Source organism: Mastigoproctus giganteus, chromosome 2, assembly GCF_048544385.1.
Source record: "Mastigoproctus giganteus isolate SK-2022 chromosome 2, ASM4854438v1, whole genome shotgun sequence".
Taxonomy (NCBI): Eukaryota; Metazoa; Arthropoda; class Arachnida; order Uropygi; family Thelyphonidae; genus Mastigoproctus; species Mastigoproctus giganteus.
Window position 1 is genome coordinate 195,547,318 of NC_143576.1, and position 20,545 is coordinate 195,567,862.

Here is a 20,545-nt window from a genome sequence, read left to right on the forward strand (position 1 = left end):
AAAAAAATATGATAAAAATCTGGTCCCCTGATGAAGACCCTTTCCACTAAACATTGAGTGTATAATTTACAATGCAAGGATTGCCAAAATTCGTATATTGGGCAAACTAGTAGAAGGTTATTCAAAATAATTAAAGAACATAAATACGATATAGCCTATGGCCTAATTAACAGAATTGGGATCTTGGTGCGAGGATCACCATAGTGTCTATAGACACTATGGTGATACGAATTTTGGCAATCCTTGCAAGGATCACCAGTGAGATTCAAGAATACTTCTGTTCCAACCACCAACATATACACAAAATATAGACTGTACAAAGAATCCTTCATTATTGGCATAGCCAACAATATTGCCCCCCCATCTAAAGTAATCTTAAACCCGCCCACACAATAATGACACAAAGATTAGCCTCTCCCCCCCCCCCCCCAAGACAGATGTCTAATCCTGCAACATTCAAACCACTATTCTCTCTCTAATCTGAATATGAATTATAAATTTACACATTTATAATTTATAAGAATTATAACTTCTTTACTTCTCCACACAGGTTGAAGTGATCATTATTTCACCAATTTCTATACCTGTGCACCATGCTACTAAAAAAAATTTAAGATCCATAAGTTAACAAGTTAAATGGAAAAAACGAGTGCCATAAGCTAGCAGTTAATTTGGCTCATTATCATTATTGGCCATATGGTGCAAGGAAGCCTGAGGCTTTTGCTGCACCAGGCAAAAAAAAACAAAATTTCTGAATTATCTTGAGTGAGAGAGAGAGAGAGAGAGAGAGAGAGAGAGAGAGAGAGAGAGAGAGAGAGATAAAGAAAGAAGGAAGGAAATCACCAAGAAAGAGAATGATGATATCCAGCTCAGGACCCTGGGTGTGCCAAGCCCATACTCACCAGATTGTTAACTCTAAATAATTACATAATCACTATTTACAAATGCAGAATTTACCAGTTTATATTTAATTCATATCAGGTATAAATGATTTTATCAGTAGTAATGCTAACATAGGAACCAAAACTTGAGGTTGTGCCTTCAGCCCAGAATGGCCAACCCACCATGTGATAATGTGCAACACTAAATCTGATATTTAGTAGAAACTAGTATATTCAGTTTGTGGCGCCTCCGTAGCCAGGTGGGCAGGAGCAGCAGTGCGTAGCACATGCTTCTTGATTAAACCGGGGTTCGAGCCCGTGACCACCAAATACGAAGGATGTGGAAAGGTCAGGGAATGACCACTGCATTAACCCCAGAGCAATATGGCCTTAGTTGCTAATGCTCCTAAAAACCAAATAACATATTCAGTTTGTTTTTGACAATACATTATATGTTTATTGAAATTAACTGGCATCATATTTAAAGATGGCATAGCATTGGACTCTACGAGCAAAAAACAGCATGAATATTTCCCAATATGTTTGATATTCTTGATTTTTTTTTTTTTTTTTGTTTTGGCAGTGGTGATTAGTATTAGAGTTAGCAGCATAGTGCAAGGAAGCCACGGGCTTTTGCTGGCAGAAGTAATAGCAGAAATTTCCATTACATACTACATCACTTGCTCTCCATTTCATCATACCGCACCATGTGCCATTCAGAGTGCATTTCAATCTGTTACACAAAGTGCCACAATCTTTCTGGTCTTTGGGACATTTAGTGTAGGCCTTTCTGAATTGAACCCAACTTGGATGATATGTGGGCAGACCATGATTTATGCCTACTTTACACTTGATTGTACATCATGATAGTATAGTGTTTTTGCCACTTTCTCATTTGGAGAAGGTTGGGTTGGTCTAAGAGAAGTTCAAATCTCTTAGAACTTGGAAGAATCCTTAAAAGTCCTTTTCAGTGAGGGCTATTTTTAGCCGATCTCAAGCAGATGGAGTAAGACATTTCTGTGTGTTGGAGTTTTTCAGCCCACACAACATGGAAATTTACCTATGAACATATACAGAGAAGATGATAATGCTACATAAAAATCAGTAACAATAACTGAATCATGCTGTGCCAAGATACATTGAATATTCCTGTCACTATAATCAGCACCCACGTCCATGCATTTGCACATACAAAGTTGTGCCACCTGCCTCATTATAACCCTGAATTAGCTGCACTTTCCCCCATATATCAATCTATGGCAGCAAATAATTTATCTTCAGTCCCCAGAAATTCTCTTTTACTTTTTATTCACTTTGTATATATCTGCTGTATATATAACATAATGAGAAATAGTTAACAAAAAATTGCAGCCGGAAAGGAAAAGTGAAAATTGTTACAATTTTTATTTTTAACAGTCGTGGCAGGTGCCCTTTGCTCTTCAGAGATAACATTCCTGCATTTCCAGAATTTTAATCATTGATGTTAATCAATGATTAAAATTCTAAAAATTTTTCTACCTTCTAAATGCAATCAAACTTTTACTGCAATAGTTTCTGAAGTGATTTTCTTATGGTTTTCTCACAGAAATTGGATGCAAGAACCTGTCAGGTGCCCCATCACTATTTTTTAACTATTTGGATTTCACATAAAGAATGGCATGGTACTGAACAAGTGCTGATGCGATGTTTGTTTAAAGTTTCGGGTTACTTGTTTTACTTCTCCCACTGGATCAATAAACGTCTACCTTCTTATCCTAGTTGTTTTTGAAAGATTTATTATTGTTTTTGTGGCAATCAAGATGATAACACAAAACCCAGTATTTTCTCAAAATGGCTATTACTCTGTGAGAAGTGCAGCATACATAGATTAAAATTTCATGAGCTGTGAAAAGGGCACCAAATATAATGCTCAGTTGTATTAAATTAGAAAGGAAGACTAATATTATTATCAGTTCACCTTCAAGAAATGGTTTCATTTAAAATGGAACTTGAATCATCGAGCCACTGATGTCTCACATCGCTGGCAGACTTTTGTCAGGTCCACTTTTGCAATAAGTTGCAGCATTAAGGGGGGAAAAAAAGACTGAGGTGAGTTGCTCACTTCTGTATGCCCATAATCTTGTCCATGCATTAATGCCAGAATTTCCCGAGGACATTTGAGGAGTTAAATTCCAATTACTTTATTAAGTTCTGGAAATCAAATTTTAATACCAGTGATAACTCAGAGTACTCTAAAAACTTATCTTTCCAGGTAAGTTTTCCCCTTAGTTTCTCTTTTAAAAAATCAAGAAATGTAAATGTGTTAACTGTCAACGTGACTTTCATTCATGTGTTTTTACATACCAGCTAGCAGGCATATATGACTTTATTAACTGATAAAAAGTTGCATTCTTTTACCTTATTATAGTTGTTTTTACATTACCGTCATTTTTTTCTTTGTGATATTGGGCTTAACTTTGTTTTAAACATTATTTCTTATATGTAACTTTTTAATACAGTTTAATAAGTGAAAAATATTATGTATTAATGACTACCCAAAATAAATACTGTTAAACAATAATAATGAATTCTTGGCAACAGTGCTTTTGCTGCAAGCCCTTTATGAGTCAGATTTGGCATGCAGGTTGTCAAATGGTAACTGCTGTTAAAACTAATCTTATCAAACAGTTTGTTCGCCATACTCTTTCATAAAAGCTGACACTCCAGCACCTTTTTTTGTTTTCATGTTTATCGATGAGTTCAAGTTTTGTTGTATTGAAAGAACAGTCCTTTTTCTTTTTAACATGATTGGTAACTTTTGAAATAAATGCAAATAAAATGCATATGTATTTATTGAAAACCGCAACTCGAAGTGTGCCCACACATTAACTGATGAATAATGAATACGTACCTGTTTGTATGCACACGTGCCTAAGGACTGAAGGAATCCCTAAGGAACAGGATTGTACAGTAGACGCTTAGTGGTGGATAAAAGGTTTGTGGGACCCTAAGCAGTATTTTTTTTAAACATTTAAATTTAAAAATGCATTATTGTAAGTAGGTACTGTTAACTAGGGGTTTAGAGGGGAACAGGTATCCTGTGTGTTATCAGACACTCAGTCTAAAACACTGATGGATCCAATATCTCTCTATTACAGAAGATTTAGGAGAAGTCCTGTTGGCCTGCCTCCCTAAAATCCACTCATGCACGCCTTCTCGATGGTAAGCCCTGTTACATCACTTAGGTTGCAACGAACGGGCAGAGTGGTTCTCTTCAAGGCGCCTGGTCAGCGTGAAGAGGAAAAGACCAAACCCTCCAGCATATGACAGCACGACAAAACAAATGGCCCTCAATCCCAATCCCCAGCAGTTTTCACTCTCCCTCTTACGGCAGCAAGAGGATCAGAGTGGAAGCAGAAGGTGCTAAGAATCTCTGGGTACGACCAGGCTGCCATGCACGGAAACTGAACTTGGCCTGTTATAACGTAAGATCACTCATCGGTGAAGACAGCATATTAGAGCTGGAAAAGGAATTAGAAAATGTGAATTGGAATATCATCGGTTTGGCTGAAACAAGAAGAAATGAATCACTTATAAGTTTATCAAGTGGAAATCTGCTGTACACTAATGGAAACAGTGAAAGGAGTGAAGGTGGAGTTGGGTTTCTGGTCCATAAAGATTTTAAAAACAACATTTTGGAATTCAAAAGTACATCACCAAGGGTGTCAAGACTAATACTCAAGATTTCGAAGAGGTACAAGCTAAAGATTATAATGATTTATGCACCAACATCGAGCCATGATGATGAAGAGGTTGAAGAAATGTACACTGAAATTGAGTCTTCTAGATGAGCAGAAAACCCACTACACTATTATTATGGGGGACTTCAATGGTAAGGTTGGAAAAAGACAAAACAGTGCAGAAAGGGGAACTATAGGAAATTTTGGAATTGGTGAAAGACTTGTGGAATTTGCAGAATCTCAAGGACTGTCAGTATTGAACACTTTTTTTCAAGAAAAGGGTGAACAGAAAGTGGACACGGAAGAGTCGAAATGGATTAACTACTAATGAAATCAACTTCATCCTCACTAACAGAAGATATATTGTGAATGATGTTACCATCCTGAATAAGGTAAATGTTGGAAGTGATCACAGAATGGTAAAATGTACACTTGATATAGATGTAGGAAAGGAAAGGAAAAAACTGACTCGGGTAAATAATACAAAGGTCTTTGAGATAACAGAAGAGGAGAAAAAGCAGTATTTACTGGAATTTAAGAACAAGTTTGAGCTTCTGCAGACTGCTCAGGACCAAGATATCGATGAGGAATATTACAACTTTCTGAGGCGCCTCTGTAGCCAGGTGGGAAGGAGCAGCAGTGCGTAGCACACGCTTCTTGATTAGACCGGGGTTCGAGCCCGTCACCACCAAATACGGAGGATGCGGAAAGGTCAGGGAATGACCACCACATATCCCGGAGCAATATGGCCTTAGTTGCTAATGCTCCTAAAAAAAAAAACCAAAACAAAAACAACTTTCTGAAAGTGATGAAGCCCAAGAAACCTATAGGAAAAAAGAAATCCAAAGAAGAAAAAATTAGTCAAGAAACACTTGTCATGATGAACCGAAGACGACAAACGAAGAGCAAGAAAAACACTGACAGGGAGAAAATTGAGTATACTGAGTTGTGCAAAGCTATTAGAAAGAGACTCAGAGAGGACATAAGAAGATTTAACACAAGAAAAGTAGAACAAGCATTAAGGGAAAACAAAGGATTTAAATCAGCAACCATGAGAAGTAATACAGAAAGACAAATGATACTAAAACTGAAGAATAGCAATGGTGTACTTATAAACAGCAGAGAAGGCATAATTCAAATAGCAGAAGACTATAGAGAATTATACAAGGAGCAGGGGAATGATGCCAGCAGTGGGGAAGATGAATTGCAAAGTAGCAACAGATACGACATACCCGATATTCTTCCTGATGAGGTAGAACATGCATTGAAGAATCAGAAAGCCCTGGGGGAAGATGAAGTTACTGTAGAGTTGTTAAAATTGGAAGGAAGAGACATAACACAAAAACTGGCAAGGCTCTTCACAAAGTGCATTAGAAAAGGTGTGACGCCTAAGCAGTGGAATAATGCAATCATAGTTTTGCTGCATAAGAAAGGAGATAAATCAGAAATTGTAAATTATAGACCAATTAGCTTGTTATCCCACATCTACAAGTTGTTCACAAGGGTCATTACTAACAGATAAGAAAGAATACTTGATGAGAATCAACAAAGAACAAGCTGGTTTCTCAACTATGGATCACCTTCACGTAATATCACAGCTAATGGAGAAAGCAAATGAATATAAAACACCATTATGCATGGCATTTGTGGATTATGAAAAGGCATTTGACTCCATACAGCATAAGGCAATGTTTCGGGCATAGGAAAGACAAGGCATAGATACCCCATATATTGTGATTTTGATGAAAATATATGAGAGTGCTAACTCCTTTATTAGACTAGACAAAGACAGTAGCAAATTTAAAATCGAGAAAGGAGTTCGACAAGGAGACACAATATCTCCGAAGCTGTTTACTGCTGCCCTTGAGGAAGCTTTCAGAAGATTAGACTGGTCGCAGAAAGGAGTCAGTGAATGGAGAGTACCTAAACCATTTACGATTTGCAGATGACATTGTGGTCATAAGCCACGATCCCACAGAATTAGAGGAAAATCTTAATCATTTATGCACAGTTAGTAAGGATTTTGGACTAAAGATGAATATGGCTAAAACAAAAGTAATGATGAACAAATATGCCACGGAAAGAGAAATAATGATTGAAGGAGCAGTAATTGAAAAGGTGGAGTCGTATACTTATCTGGGACAAGTTATTAGCTGTAATAATGATAAATGGCTGGAAGTCAAGAGAAGAATAAATTTTGGATGGATAGCATTCAGGAAATATAGTCACATACTGAAGAGCAATATCCCAGTTTGTCTGAAACGTAAAATAATGAACCAATGTATACTCCCCACCATGACTTATGGAAGTGAAACTTGGGCACTCACCAAAAGAATGGAAGAGAAGCTGAGAACTACACAGTGAAGAATGGAATGAATTATATTGGGAATCAGACTGTTAGATAAGAAGAGCAACACATGGATTAGGCAGCAAACTCAACTAAAGGACATTCTTATCAAAACTAAAGAACTAAAATGGTCTTGGGCAGGACACATAGCTCGAAGACATGATGACAGATGGACTAAGAAAATAACAGAATGGTATCCAAGAGGAGCTAGAAGAAAACCTGGAAGACAAAGGCAGAGATGGACAGATGAAATTTATGAATTTGTGGGTAGTAAATGGATGGCCAGTGCTCAAAACAGAAGGAACTGGAAAGTTGCTGGAGAGGCCTTCATCCTGCAGTGGATTGAAAATGGCTGATGATGATGATGACTGTTAAATTATTTTTTTAAGACATTTAAATCAAAGTTTTTTTTGTCCCCATTTAATTCGCAACCCAGTTAAACTGCCCCTGGATAATCGAGAGTGGTTTAACTGATAACTACTGAACTTTCACTCATTAATTCTACTTCATTATTCTTATTGCTCTAAACAACTTAGCCCATAATCTGTTGTCACCTGTGTGATGATCATTTTGACCTTCATATTGGTCTTTTGCATACTAAAACCATTCTATTAACCCGGCCATAATTTCTACCTTTTAAAAAGTTTTTTTGCTTAGTTTCTGTATTAAAAATTCTCTGTTGATTAGGGTCAAAACGATTCCGTATGAGAGCTTGTGCAAGTGTCACCCAGTGAAATAAACATGTATTTATATTGCATTATAGTTTGATATAATCTAAAGGTAATAGCATTATTATAATCTTTTATACTTTGATTTTTTATATATATTTTTATTATATTAAGTAGCTTAATAAGTTTTGTTATCATTCAGCTGATTATCACATTACATCTTTGCCCGTGTATATTAGTTGCACTGTCATATGCCCCCCCCCCCAGCACTGAATTAATTAGAATTAGTATACATATCCTGCATAAATGTTTTATATCCACAAGTAATTTATTGCTTCAGATAGCAAAATTGCTATTAAATTAATATTTTATAATTCATTTTTATGCAGTTTTCTATTGCAATAGATAACTGCATACTTGGGTGTCATAAATTATAGAATATTAATTATAAAAAAATTATTTTGTTTTAGTTAGTTCTAATTATTTTAATTTGACTTTTGTAAATTATGTACCCCAGCCACCACACAGAGATGCTATCCCAGGGCTCAGCTGTTGGACAGAAATAACAAACCTGGTTAACCTGAGATATATTTGGTATGTGTATTCTGTTCAAGCTTTTTCCACCTCTAGAACTATTGGATTTACAAGAGGAATGGGGATTTCTGTTTTCCTGTAACCAAATATATTTCATCCCTTTTAGCATGAGTGTCAGACAGAACCTGCTTCTATATACTAGCCCTCTGACACGACTACTGGATTATCTCATCTGATAAACTTCAGTATGGTTGTATTTCTGTGAAATTATGCCTCTATCATATTAAAATATGTTTATAATCTATTCCAATATATATGTGTATGTTTAACCCAGGGTCATGCCATAGTTTGTTGCAGTGGAGATTGTGCTTGTGACTAACTTTTTTTTTTTTATTTATGGAAACATTTTTGGAGTTTTTTGAATTCTGCTTGCAGTATACCAATATATCATATTTTCTAAATAGATTTCCATACTAATTGTATCTTAACTTCTTAAAAAAGCAATTCTGCTGTAAAGAAAAAAAAATGAAGTTGCAGCCATAAAATATAAACATGAAATTAACAGTCACTTTCATTTTCCAGTGCATAAAATGGTTAAGAGCACAATTTTAAAATTATGCATGCACATAATTTTAAAATTGTGCTGAAATAAGTGTAAACTTCTATTTTATTAATTTTGCTGAAAAAAAGAAAAATTAATGTCAAAATATAAACGTGAAACTTTTAAACATTTTGATTTTTGAATTGATAAAATGTCCATGTTAAACCCACAAAATTTCAAAATTGTGTGCGTGTGCATATATACTGTGTACTACAATTGATATCTGGTGACCTGCATATCTACAAATAACCTTTATTTATTACTTTCTTTTTAAAGAAAATAACTTTTAGCTTTTATTATAACCTATAGTCTCCATGGAGCACTTTCTATTGCTTTTTTATAAATGTTCTCCAATATTTTCCACTATTCAGCCGTCTAAGTAGTGACTTATTTCAGCGGCACCTCTGTAGCCAGCTGGGCAGGAGCGGCAGTGCGTAGCACACGCTTCTTGATTAGACCTGGGTTCGAGCCTGTGGCCACCAAATACAGAGGATACAGTAAGGTCAGGGAATGACCACTGCATATCCCTGGAGCAATATGGCCTTAGTTGCTAATGCTCCTAAAAACCAACTTATTTCAGCTCTTATTTTTGGAAGATCTCTCCTCACACACGTACCCAATGACCCAGTTTATTCAGAGGTTCTCTATAGGATTGAGGTCATTGCTCTGGGCTGGCCAGTCCAACTTTTTGATGCTCATACCAGTCCTTCACAGTGCAAGCAGTATGACATGGATCATTGTCCTGTCGTTGCAGATATGGGCATCCCAAATGTGTAGCTACAACATAGGTAATGTGTTATTGTGCAGGGTGTCTAAACCTCAGCATTCAAGATTTTGTCCAAAACAACTGAAAGTCCTAGGCCAAACCATGAAAAACAATCCCCAGATTATTTGCTGCTTTTACCAAACTTTCATTTTCAGGACAAATACAGTCCAGCAGGTAGCTTTCTATGGGCATCTATCACAACCAGGCATGATTGTTAGGCTGGTAGACCATGTACCATAACTTGTGACTTCAAAGCACAGATTTCCATTGTCTATGGTCCAAGAACAGTAGGTCTTACACCAAGCTAGATGGCACCTACCATTGGTTGGCAATGGCTGCATGATCATGGTAATCTATATTGTGCAGCATCCTGCATGTGTGCTGTGACAACGTTAATCTGCATTCTGAGTGCAGAGTTTTCCCATCATGTTTGTCCAGTTTCATAGGTTTTATGGGTTGTTTGCCATGGTTTCAGCAACAGTGCTCTTCTATTTGCAGATCAGATAGTCAACCTAGGGATCTTCAGTGCCATTGAAAAATTGTGTAGAGACTGATTACTTATTGTTATTATTAGCCATATGATGCAAGGGAGCCTGAGGCTTTTGCTACACTAGCCAAAAAAAAATTTCTGAGTTACCCTGAGTGAGAGAGAGAGAGTCAGAAGTAGAAGAGAATCACCAGGAAAGAGAAGAATGATGATATCCAGCTCAGGATCCTGGGTGTGGCAAGCCCATACTCACCAGATGTGTTGCACCTTATTATTATTCCATGCTGGAAGTCTGCTAATTCTGTTGATCACAGCATTTTGCATTCACAATTGTACTACTGTCTCCTCGAATGCCTATGAGCATATTTATAGTTGTCTGATATGCTTGGGTAGGACAACTATCAGTGAAAGGATATCCAGTATTAATAATGCGTAATGATTAGAATATAACTTAATGTATAAAAAGATTCGGTAATTTTATATTAAAAATAAAAACTAAAAAACTGGAGAATTGTTATTTATTCTCATCTGATTCTTTATGAAAACAAACACAGGAAGATTGCAGGGAAGAAAAAGCCAGTTTTTCCTGTTGCTTGTTTCTAGCTAATTATTCTGGAAATGCTCTAAAATATTCCTACGAAAGCTAAAACTATACTTTATTTAGAAAGTTAGAAATCAGAGAGCATAGAGTGCATTTCTTTGAACTAGAACAGCATGACACTACTTTTATTTTTAATTTACTGTTATTTGTTTAATATACTGTATTTGTCGCCTTATAAGATGCACTTTTTTCCCTTATAAATATCTTAAAAATTGCCCTGCGTATTATAAGCTGAATGGGACAATACAGCACATCCACAAAACCGAGAGTCAACGTATAGTAGTTAACCGACAGTTAAGTACTTATATACATTAGGACTGAAAACATAGAAAAACTGGCAGAAATTATGAACACAAAATTGGCAGTAATTCTCTGGGTGGCTTAATTTCCCAGTTACAGCCGTTAGATGTTAGCATCAATAAGCCATTCAAGAATAACATGCAGAAGCAATGGAATAAATGGATGATAGAGAGGAACCATGATATGATGTCTACGGGAAGGGTGAAACGTCCATCAATAGTAGTAGTAGTGGCATGTGATGCAAGAAAGCAAGTGTATGAGCTTATGCAGCATCAGCCAAAAAAAAAAAAAAAAAAAAATTCACACAACCATTCTCTCTAAATGTTTGTCCAGTTCCTTCTTAAATTTATTTAACCTATCAACTTCCACAACGACAGATGGAAGTTTGTTCCAGCAATTAACCACCCACTGGCTAAAGGCAAATTTCCACACATCTGTTCTACATCTGACTTTCCTTAATTTGAATTTATGCCCCCTTAGGTTTGTAATCTGAACAAGTGGAAGAATCCCATCAGAATTCAGCATGTTCAACCCATTCAAGGCCTTATACACCTCAATCAGATCACCACGCAGGTGCCTAGTCTCCAGCCATTGCAATTTGCAGAACTTAAGCCTCTCTTGGTAAGAGGATCCCTTCATTCCCCTCACCAATCTTGTTGCCCTTCTCTGTACACGCTCAAGCAAAATTGTACAAGTGTGTGAATGGGTGCTGAAGCCATGGCATTGATGTTAAGACTGAAATTATGGTCAAGTCTCTGTACACGCTCAAGCAAATTGTACAAGTGTGTGAATGGGTGCTGAAGCCATGGCATTGATGTTAAGACTGAAATTATGGTCAAGTCCTTTAAAAAATGTGGTATAAGTAACGCAGTGGATGGCACTGAAGATCATTTATTGTATGAGGGGTGACAGTGATACAGGTGAAGAAGATGTTGATAATGATGACGTTGAGGATGAGGATAATAATGATCGTCAGTAATTAATCTGAAGTTGAATAATACTAAAATAATAAGAGTAATAATCCTATACCTTTCTGTATATTGGCTTTTAGGTTTTATTTTTATTGAGTTTTACGTTTCCATTGTATTAACAATAAATTTTTTTCAAAAGTTTTTTTTCTTAAATTTACCATTCTAAAATTAGGTTAAGTCTTCCACGCTGCGGAATTTTATAAGCTGACAAATACATTAGTGTTTTGTTGTTACTTCTAGAAAATAAACTAAAAAAAATGCTACTTCTAGGAAGTGGAAGAACTAGAACAGCAATCATTTGATGCATCCAAAAATAGGAATGTCACCTGTGAAGTTTCACATGCCTGTAAAAATTAATTTGAAGAGAGGGTTGCACTGCATCTGTCAGGTTCTTTCATGAAATTACTCTATGAAAACCATCAATATTGCTTCAAAAACAACTTGTTTAAAACCGAGTCTCTATATAGGACAGTAGAGAAAGTTTCAGTCATTAATCTTAAACCAACAAAAAATGTGCAGAACTTTTTTTTGCATAAGTCACCTGATCCTTCATAACCACTGCTAGGATATTTAAAAACAGCTTGGTTACAGATGCTGGTATGATACATTTTGTAACTCTTGCAAAGTTTCGTGTCCTTTTTTATATCTATCATAATGAGAGAACATATACGTCATTTTTCTTCAGTCTCCAAAGAAAAAATTGTCTAGCTGACCATTGAATGCCACAACTTTAACATATCAAGATAACTGAGTATTAGTGATTGTCCATTTGGGAAAGAATATCACAAAAGACATCCACATACCATTAATTCATATAACATGCCCTCCCCTTTCCTTATTTCATGAATATATCATGAATAGTTAAACTAATGGCACAAACTTATCTGAAGAAAGATCTGAACCTCCTAAACACTTACTTGTTCTTGTCACAAATATATGTGGTCACAATTTCAATCTCAATGATGTCCACTTCCATGTACAGTCTGCCAAGTGTCACTTACTTTTTCTTGCCAACTGCTCATCCCAGTTGTCCTAATTATTTGCTGTACTATTCCTTTCATTTCAAAGGTGGTACTTGTGCATATGTCTGCTCTGATATTCCTTGTCAGAGACTTAGTAATTTAGAATATCCTCTTTTTGATCTTCTCTGGCTTAAAATCTCTCTACGCCATTCTATCAAATTCATCTGTTGCCATTATTCTCTAAATTCCACTAATCATTTGGAACTCTCACTTCCTTTCTTTCAAACTTGACTCTCTCCATTCCGACTTTCCTAACAGTGAGTAATTTTTCTTGGTGATTTTATAATGTTCACGACTCCAGCTGGCTTCCATTTTCTAGTTGCACGGGCACAGCTGGACAAGATGCTTAGGCTTTTGCAATTGCTAATGACCTCATACAGATTGTTCATTTACCTACCAGGATACTGGACAATCTTAACTACACAGCTAATACTCTTGGTCTTTTTCTCACAAATGAAACTTCCAAGTCAAGGTGAGTTGTCCTTCAGGCACCTCATTTCACAACTTACTGATTATCTCTTCTCCAGTGGAGTCTTTCTCTTGTGGCCATTCTCAGCCTCATATTGTTTGACATTAAAAAATGGGATGATCTGCAAGGTTTCTTTTCCTTGGTTGGATTACTAGTTTAAATCTTCTGATGTCATTGCTCAGATTGTATCAGTGAAATTATTTTTGTAGGGATGAAATCATTTATTCCATACTCCTCCTTAAAATCTTGTCCTTTACCTAAACCCTGGTTTTCCAATAAATGTGCTAAGGACGTTGTATATCACAGTTGGCTTGCATCTAAATCTCCAGGTTTGCTTTCTGCCTCCACCAAAGCTGGAAACGATTGTAAAGCAGTTTATTATTCATTCCAAGTAGATTTTGAGCAGGCTAAGAGTAGTTAACTCGTTTCTTGTTCAAACAGCTGAGCATTCTGCTTTCTTGCTAAAGCTATTGGCTGCAATTTTTGCTGATCGGTACTCCCACGTCTGTTCAAACTTTATAGTTCTATTGCCATCCCAGTTGAAGATAAAGCTGACCTGCTTTATCTTCAATATCCTACTTTTCTTCTAAATTTTGTCTTGATGATCTTGTTAAACCATCTCCTGCCATTCCCAGTATATTCCATTCAGTGCCTCCTGTGGTCTTCCACCAAAAGGATGTCAGAAGAATTTTGAGCAATCTTGATGCCAAGGAAGCTACAGATACTGCTGGTATTTCTCCACTTGTTCTCAAAATCTGTGCTCTAAGCTTACTCCTTTTCTCTGTTGCCTTTTTACACTTTCATATTCCACTGCTGTTTTTTCTTCTGATTGGAAATTTGTTCATATCCAGCCAGTTTCTAAAAAAAAGGGTGACAAATTTCTCCCATCCAGCTATTATCTCATTGCACTTACTTTTACTCTTTCTAAAATAATGGAGAAATCCATTAACCGCCATACAATGGGCCTTTGCTACAACAGTCAACAAATGTCATAAGAAAATAGTTAATCATGAAAGCAATCTTCTGACACATTTCAGTTGTACATCAAAATTCTGATTGCAGGTATCAGAGAACTTGTGGATATATATTTCTGAAAAGTTCATGGGATATAAATATACATTTTGACTTTTTTTTATTTGGCTTTTAATTATTATTTGAATAATTCCTACCAAATACAGAATTTGCTGTAGATCATTTATCAGGATTCAAAATACATTCATTACAATGACTGTTTTGTACCGTTATGTTGGCAAGTAAGGGATGGAACATCCTAGTATATATACAATGAAAACTGTAAAACAATTATAAAATGCATATTGTTTAAAAACTGATGATAATCTTATGTTATATTGTGTGATAAATAAAACTGATTGTCATCAGTTTTATTTATCACAATTTAAAAACATTGTATTTTCAAGATGGCAGCACCCTTGCCATCATGCACCAAGCTAGAGCTGTGGTCTGTAATCCAATATTTGAATACAGAAGGAATAAAACCACATGAAATTTATCACAGAACATTGGCTCAGTATGGTGAAGCATGTACCAGAACTGAAGGAACAATGACTTTGATTTGGCATGTACTTCTTGGATGAGTGTGAAAGAGGTGCCTTCTTAGAAATACATAATGACTGGAAATAAATCCTGGTAACACTATTATGCATCAGAAAATAAATGCACAAGTTTAGAGCATAACCACTTATTGGCACACTTTGACCAAAGGAAAAAAAGTTGGTACCTAGTTACCTGGCATTAGTTAGGAAAGAATTGCTCACCGTATTCTGGAATCAAAAAGGAATATTTCTGTAGCATTATTTGGAGAAAGTAGAAGCAGTAATGAACAACAAATATTGTGTTATGCTTCTGAACCATTTAAAGCCAGCAATTCAAAAGAAACATGGTTTGTTGTCTCAGGTTTGAGTCTTTAGCATGATAATACCCAACCTCACACCACCTATTCTACAGTGAATCAAATATAGGAGATGAAATTTGAGGTATCACCCCACCCTCCATATGCAGCAGACTTGGCTCCATGTAGTTGTCATATTTTTTGGCCACTAAACGATGCACTTTGAGAATGCCACCGGTTATCAGATGAAGAGGTCAAAATAGTGGTGCATAAATGGCTTCAACACCACTTACAAAACTTCTCCTCTCAAGGAATCCAGGCATTGGAGGTGTGTTGACTGTAAATAGGGACTACATTGAAGATTGACAGTTTTCATGTGAAATACAACTCCTTAACTTTTTGCAGTTTTCATTTGAATCGCCTTCATATAAATAGTGTGTCCTTTGTTAATGGGTATCTTATTGCAACACCTTACTTTCTCCTTAATACTTTAGATCATTTTACGTAAAATAAGAGTGAACTGTATTAAAATATAAAATTTGTTTAAAGTCTTGATATACAGTATATCTCATTATGATTGGACTGTCTGCTAATAATTTTCTGTCTGCTATTCTGTATTTCAGGTTATTGTGATTGAGGTGGGGAAAGCACAAGAGCAGCAATGAATGAAGTAAGTGAAAGTACTCTTAAAAAGAAACATAATCCAGAAAGTTTATTCAATACATATACCCTGGAGAAGAATGCTAGACTATCTAAGACAAAAGAAGTATATGTTATTGATATGGACTTAAATAAGTAAGTTATACTTTATAATATATGCAGTCTTTATGAAATCCTGTTGCTTATTTGTATTAATGCAATAGCTTTATTTTTAAACTAGGTATTAGAAATAGGTGAAGAAAACTTAATTAGTTTAAAATTACTTAAATAAAAGAAAAAGCTGTGACTTATCAAAGTGATATTAATTTATGTAAAAAGTGTTGAATTCATGATGGTCAAGGACCTATAAAGATAAAATGTCATACTAGAAGGCTGCGTTGGCATTAAAGGGAAAAATTGAGACAGAGAGGCAAAGCATCAATTTAATGTGTATCTTGCAAATTGAACTTTGCAGACACCAGACTTCAGACATTTGTTCCTATTAGTCAATGATGGCATGACAGCCAGAATGTCATGGTAAATATGCTAATTTGTTTTTGGGCTGTGCTTCTCTTATCTTAACAAGAGCTAACTTAAGTCGGTTAATTTTTATGTAATTATGCAAGCTAGAATAAGAGGAGTGCATCTATAAAAATTACAGTGTTCAGTGCATTTCCTTTTAGTGTTTGCCACCTGTATGATGTACTACAAATCTTATATTATTACAATACATATATATTTTGCTATGGGTGTTACATTTTTATGTGCATTCACATATGGGGCGATTTTAATTTGCCTCTATTTGATTCGAGCAAATTGGAAGGAAACTTCACATGGGGGACAATTTTTAAATCAACTAGATGATTGTTATTTGTATCAACATGTCAAGGAAAGTACTAAGGAAAAGAATATTCCAGACCTGATCATCATCCATGAACCAGATGACATAATAGGGCTGACAGTACAAGGACCAGTAGTAGGTTTGGTTTTTTTTTTTTTTTTTTTTTTTAAGGAGCATTAGCAACTAAGGCCATATTGCTCCGGGATATGCGGTGGTCATTCCCGGACCTTTCCGCATCCTCCGTATTTGGTGGTGATGGGCTCGAACCCCTGTCTAATCAAGAAGTGTGTGCTACGCACTGCTGCTCCTTCCCACCTGGCTACGGAGGCACCTACCAGTAGTAGGATATGATCACAGAGTTCTACAGTGGACAATGAGGAGAGTTTTTGTTGTTATTTGGTTTTTAGGAGCATTAGCAACTAAGGCCATATTGCTCCGGGGATATGCAGTGGTGTCATTCCGTGACCTTTCCACATCCTCCGTATTTTGGTGGTCACGGGCTCGAACCCCGGTCTAATCAAGAAGCGTGTGCTATGCACTGCTGCTTCTGCCCACCTGGCTATGGAGGTGCCAATGAAGAAAGAGGTAGCAGTAGTTAAAGGCAAAGGAATTGAATTATGGTATACCTTTAAAAATTAATCACAGAAGCCTTGAATGTGTATATACTATTAAAAAATACTCCATGAGGATGATTCCAAGTTGGATGAAAAATGAAGTTGCCAGATTACTTGAGCAGAAAAAGACAGCATGGAAAAGTTACATAGCAATAAAAAGTACTGAAGCCTATAACAGCTACAAATTGATCTGTAATAGTGCCACAGAAAAGGTTAGGCTGGCAAAGGCAGATTGAGAAATCCTGGTAGAGAGAGCAAAGAGTGGGGATAAGGAATTCTTCACATATATAAATGCAAAGAAGAGAAGAACAAATTAGATTGGACCCTTATGTAATAGATGTGGGGTAGTATTAGATACCCCAGCTGATGTTGCAGATGAACTCAACAGTTACTTTTCATCGATATTTACAGAAGAAAAACCCTTTATGTGAATGAGAAATTATGGGAGTGAAGTTGAAAAATATATAATTAATGATATTGAAATTTCACATGATTATTTAATGAAAAACTTTCAAACCTACAGGCAAGTAAGGCTCCCGGTGTTGATGGCATATACCCTATAATTTTAAGGGAGGTGGCAGGTGCATTGAACCATTAAGGCTATTTATGAGAGCATCACTGGACTCAGGAGAGATTCCGTTGGATTGGAAAAGTGCCAATGTATTGCCAATATATAACGGCAGATCTAAGAGTGTAGTGGGAAATTACCGACTGGTAAGTCTAACTTAAGTAGTAAGGAAAATCATGGAGGCAGTGAACAAAGGAAGAATTCAGGATTGTTTAGATAGAAATGGAATTCTGAAGGATCTACAGCATGGATTTGTAAAGGGAAAATCATGTTTAACATAATCTGGTTAGCTCTTTTGACAGGATCACTCATGAGCTGAATTTAGAAAATAATTTTGACACTTTATTTAGATTTTATCAAAGCATTTGACTCACTTCCACATGAGTGGTTACTTTATAAGCTGGAACAGGTTGGAATCACATGGAAAATCCTTAGATGGCTTCAGGGAAGGAGGCAGAGGGTTGGGATAAACTGTTATTATTACAACCCTCTATCAGTATTGAGACTGCTGTTTTTGATTTTCTTAAATGATATTGGATCGAGGATGTGATGTCTAAATTTGCAGATGATGTGATCTAGATAGACTTCAGGGATGGTCAGAAAAGTGGCAGCTATTTTTTTTATTCAACAAAATGGATAAATTCCCCCTTGCACCTGGGGAACAGTTACCCCAAAATAACCTGTACACTTGGTGGAGTTGAACTAAAGTCATTAGTGGAAGAAAGGGACTTGGAAGTTACGATATAGTCAGCCATGAAGTCCTCCAAGCATTGTAGACAGGTTGCAAGGAAGGCCCATGGCATCTTATCGATGATTTATTGAACATTTGCTAGTAGAGATAAGGACATCATAATCACATTATATAATAAGGCTATTGTTAGACCTCACGTGGAATACTGCGTTTGGGTATGGGAGACTACACCTAAAAAAAGACATCAAGTTTTTTGAAAGGGTCCAAAAACAAGTAACTCACCTGGTGAGATCGGCAAGATGGTGTCCATATGAGGAAAGACTTTGAATATGTAGGTTGCACAGTTTGGAAACTAGGCACCTTAGAGGAGACTTGTTTGAGGTGTTTAAAGCTCTAAGCAGCAAAAATAAAATGAGGATGAAATAAAATTTTCATGGTTGAAAATGTTTGAAATTATAGCCCCTAGTTCTAGAATCAACCATGAAATAAAATTTTCATGGTTGATTCTAGAACTAGGGGCTATAATTGCAAGTTACAAGGGGGCTGTTTAGACTGGATTGCAGGAAATTTTATTTTAGCCAGCAAATTATTGATTACTGGAATAAGTTACCTACATGGGTGGTTGAGGCTGTGACAGTTTGGGGAAATTCAAAGGTCAGTTGGATAGGTCAGAAGCCAGAAAGGTCAGCTTACCTACGGGAGGAGGGAAATACATAGGTTGTCTGTTTTCTTTTTTTTTTTATGAATTAATTATTTATTTTATTTAATATATTTCTATATATTAAAATAATATTCCTCCTAGTAATATATTTATTCAGCCAATGGGAGAAGAGGGATGCGGGTTAAGTGGTAATACTTAACAAATACTAAAATACATAACAGAAGCTTGTTTTACTGCGGTAAAACAAGCTTCTGTTTAAACGTGGTCATGCTAGATAAACCGCATTTACCTAGCATGACCACGCGGCACCATTCTTGATTTTCATATGTAACATATTTATGTATTCTTTGCCGAGGAAGAGAAATGCACAGTGTTAAAAGTGTCTGTAAGTATTTTTTTTTATCAAAAGAAGCGAGCATGGTGAACAGGGGACAAAGCCCCCTAGTTATTATTATTATTTTTCTTTTCTTTTTTTTTCTTTTTTCTTTTTCTTTTTTTTTTTCTTTTTTCTTTTTCTTTTTTTTTTCTTTTTTCTTTTTCTTTCTTTTTTCTTTCTTTTTTTTTTTCTTTTCTTTTCTTTTTTCTTTCTTTTTTTTTCTTTTCTTTTTTCTTTCTTTTTTTTTTCTTTTCTTTTTTCTTTTTCTTTTTTCTTTTTCTTTTTTTTTCCTTTTTTTTTCTTTTTTTTTTTTTTCTTTTTTTTTTTTTTCCTAGTGCAGCATAAGCCATAGGCACCATATGGTCATTACTAATATATATGTGCTAAGCACCTATTATCTTCATGTCTCCCTATTCTGCATGTAACTAAGGGACTCCCAATGTGTGGATTTTCATTAAATTTTGTATTTGTGCTTATTAAAAAAATATTTGTTGTTCTAAAACAAATTTCATTAAAATCAGACAAATAGAAACATAGCAATTATTATTTCTTTTTTCCATACAATTTATATGGAAAAAAGAAATTCATAGATTAAATGTAGTTTTGTTCAGTATTTAGTTATTCCAATGCAGCAATAATGCAGTCGTTTGTTATTATGCATAACTCATGAATGTGATGTCGCTTGTGAAGAGATAGATATATACAGAGAGAAAAGAGATGAAAAAAAACAAAAAAGAGTAATACATGAGGAGAGTAATAAATATACAGTTGTAATTACATTCTATGTACTAAGTGGCTAATTATAGAGACATAAATCCATAGTTTTATTTGTAAAAGAATAAGAGAAGTTTATTTCAATATGATACATAGAACACTTCCATATGATACTCTCCAGAAATTAAAATGAAAACAATTAAAAAATCGAAAATCTTTTGTTACA

At 35.6% G+C, this 20,545-nt stretch overlaps 1 protein-coding gene across 3 annotated transcripts in view; it reads left to right on the forward strand.

Annotated features, from left to right (window-relative positions):
* Window positions 1–20,545, forward strand: part of LOC150089885 (WD repeat-containing protein 89) — a 150,237-nt gene that overhangs the window by 18,580 nt on the left and 111,112 nt on the right. For 2 of the 3 annotated variants that reach the window (XM_090368884.1, XM_090368885.1), the window contains exon 2: window positions 15,839–16,010. In XM_090368884.1, the coding sequence (XP_090225010.1) occupies window positions 15,877–16,010 (134 nt within the window). In that variant the 5' untranslated portion in view covers window positions 15,839–15,876. Of the gene's footprint in view, window positions 1–8,293; window positions 8,395–15,838; window positions 16,011–20,545 lie in introns of those variants that run through there. The other variant, XM_090368886.1, reaches the window with a different exon arrangement.